Source organism: Grammomys surdaster, unplaced genomic scaffold (genome assembly GCF_004785775.1).
Source record: "Grammomys surdaster isolate TR1022 unplaced genomic scaffold, NIH_TR_1.0 220, whole genome shotgun sequence".
Taxonomy (NCBI): domain Eukaryota; kingdom Metazoa; phylum Chordata; class Mammalia; order Rodentia; family Muridae; genus Grammomys; species Grammomys surdaster.
Window position 1 is genome coordinate 1,370,027 of NW_021604665.1, and position 2,807 is coordinate 1,372,833.

At 52.9% G+C, this 2,807-nt stretch overlaps 1 protein-coding gene across 2 annotated transcripts in view; it reads right to left on the reverse strand.

The window, feature by feature from the left end:
- Positions 1-63: 63 nt before the first annotated feature.
- The window catches only part of Grip2 (glutamate receptor interacting protein 2), a 46,433-nt gene continuing 43,689 nt past the window's right edge, over positions 64-2,807 (reverse strand). For both annotated transcript variants that reach the window (XM_028773046.1, XM_028773047.1), the window contains exon 24: positions 64-1,848. In XM_028773046.1, the coding sequence (XP_028628879.1) occupies positions 1,690-1,848 (159 nt within the window). In that variant the 3' untranslated portion in view covers positions 64-1,689. The remainder of the gene's footprint in view (positions 1,849-2,807) is intronic.

Here is a 2,807-nt window from a genome sequence, read left to right on the forward strand (position 1 = left end):
CCCCCCCCCCCCCCCCCCCCCCCCCCCCCCCCCCCCCCGGGTGTGTGCCCCGCGGGCGGCGGGGGGGGGGTGGGGGGAGGGATGTTGTGTGAGAAGCCACGGGGATATTGCATATGAGAAGGCCTCAGGCCACGGCCAGGAGGTCCACCTGCTTGGCCTAGTTGCATACATCTGAGAGGACGGGAGAGCCTCAGCCCGAGGGGAGGGCAGTGGTCGAGTAGTTGCATTTTCAGAGCCTGGAGTCTTTAAGTGGAACACAGATTTCCCAAGGTAAGAGGCCTTCAGGGTACAGTCAGTCATGCCACACACCAGAAATCCAGAGAGACTGAGCCATCTGCCCAAGGTCACACAGCCTCAGGTGCGCTGGTGGCCAGGAGTCACCTCTCTGCTGTGCCATTCACCTGCCCTTGAAGCTGAAGGTCTTAGTTTGTTTGGTGCCCATGATGGATGGGTAGTATCTTTTTACCTTGGGACATTGAAAGTAGGACACTGGGTTACCTGGACCCAGGCATAAGGGTCCCTGGAGAAGCCATCATGAAGGGCAGGATAGGGGAGAAGCTGAGGAAAAGCAGAGAGCTGAAGGGTCTTAGTGGGTGGTTGGAGCTCGCCCTGTGTCTGACAGATTCAATCAAGGTTACACAACCAAGAAGGGAACTAGGGAAAAGAATGGCTTCTTGGAGCCCCATCTGTCCTCTTGAACAGGGAGTTCTTTCCGGCAGTGAGCTTCAGGGGCAGAGAGGGTTGACAGGGTAGGGTTGGAGGCCCCTGGGTCCTTGAGACCTTGAACTGGGCAAACACGAAGCCAGTCATCAGACCAGCCCAGACCACTGGGAAGTGTCTTAAGTCCTGCTTGAAGCTGTAAGGGTTCTGCTTGGCAGAGATGGAGGAACCCAGAGTTAAGGGATGCTGGGGACCTCCTTGAATAGCCTCTTTGGACACTGCTCCCTCTTGCTACTCTCTTGTCCTTCAGCCGACCTCCCTCCATCTCGGCTTCTTTCCTCTTCCTCTTTTCTGCTGTTAGGATCAGGGGCAGAGCTGAGGCTCAGCCTATTTCCGTATCTGTTGGAATGGCAGGTGAGCGGATGTTCCTTGCCCTTCTCTGGACACGGACTTGGGCTAAGGTTTGGTGGCGCAGGAGGGGTGATGGCCACAGCTCTGCTCTGGGGTTCAGAATCACTCACAGAACGGAAGTGATTGAACAACCAACCTGAAGGAAAGGGCAAGCATTCTCTGGTACCTCACATGTCCCTAATTGGGGTTCCTTAATGTGGTCACTGGATACTGGAGGCTCTCAAGACACCATTTGGGAGAAGGGAGGACACTGTTCTTGTGCTATATCTCTCCTGGTGGCAGGGTGCCTGTGCACTGGGTACTGTCTGTACAGCTGGATCACCGAATGCCTCCTGCCACAGACCAGGATTGTCCACCTCCTGCTTATTAAGTTCCCAGGATGGGAAACAGTGCAGTTCTCACACTGAGCTGGGCTGTCCCCACTCCTCTTGCCACTCTAAGATGACTGTGCAGGGAGCTGGGCTCTCCCGGCTGAGCAGTAGGGATGACCCCTTTCCCGTGGGGTTCTCTGAGCATCCTGAAGATCCAACTTGAAGATGCCGCTCTACCAGGTGTCGAATCTGCAGACCATAAGTGGATGACTGGGGGCCACTCCTCCAGCTGAGTTACATAATGACCTCAGAGCATCTGGGGACTACTGGAGCCCGGTGCTCCTGGTGTCCTGCGGCTCTGTGCCAGCGGGTTTCGGCTGACGACCAGCTCCAGGATGTCCCCAGCCTCTGCCAGGAGTGGAACTGCCAGACAGCAGTCGAAGTCCCGAGTACGAACATGGTTGACCTACACAGTGCACAACCAAGGGACAAAGTCTACGTAAATGAAAGTTCTGGAAAGAAGCTGCACCTATAAGACTGGCTAGAGCTGGAGAGAGGCTGGAACATTCCAGGACCAAAGCTTGGAGTACATTTTGAGGTCCCAGTCAAATAAGTCATTCCTTGTCCACCTATGCCTGTCCTAACATCCTTTCAATGATCAAGTGACCACTGGCTTCCACCAGCCCCCCAAAACTAAGAATGGCTTCAGATGGCATCTGAGGCCTAAAGGATGTATTTCGGATTTGCTGTAACCAGCCTACCTGACATATTCACACACACGCACACGCACACGCACACACACACACACATATATATATATATATATATAGTATTGATTTCAATCACTGATGGCTCCAGAGTGAACTCTCTCATCTCCTTTGAGATGAGACGAGCGCTGTTGTTTTTCACTGATACATCAAAACTGTGATTTTCCTGAAATGAAGTCCTGCACCCACCCAGAAATAGGAGAAAACAAAATTTAGGTACATTTAGAACAAATACAACAAAGGAACAAAAATAGTTCCAGCGAGGGAAGAGTAGTCTAGGGAGGCTAAGTTAGGCAAAGCTTTCTTTCCCAGCATCCCTTTTTGTTAGATCATATGACTGGTTCCAGCAGGTGGGTTGGGAAGGGACCTGTCATATAATGTTTTGGAGTGAAGGCAGAAAAGCAAGGTGATTTCCTATGTCATGGAGTCTAAGGGGGTCACGTGTCTCAGAGGGACAGTTAACTAGACAAACTGGCCCTCCATCAACCAAGGAGTCAGCAGCCAATAGAATCTCAGCTCTGATGTGAACAGCCTCAGCTGACTCATCCCATTGGCTTTGCCATGCTTATAGAATAGGCAAGAGTCCCTGGGCAAGTGTTGGGGGCCCTCTGAGTTACCTGGCTCTGGGGGGTCCTCTGAGTTACCTGGCTCTGGGGGG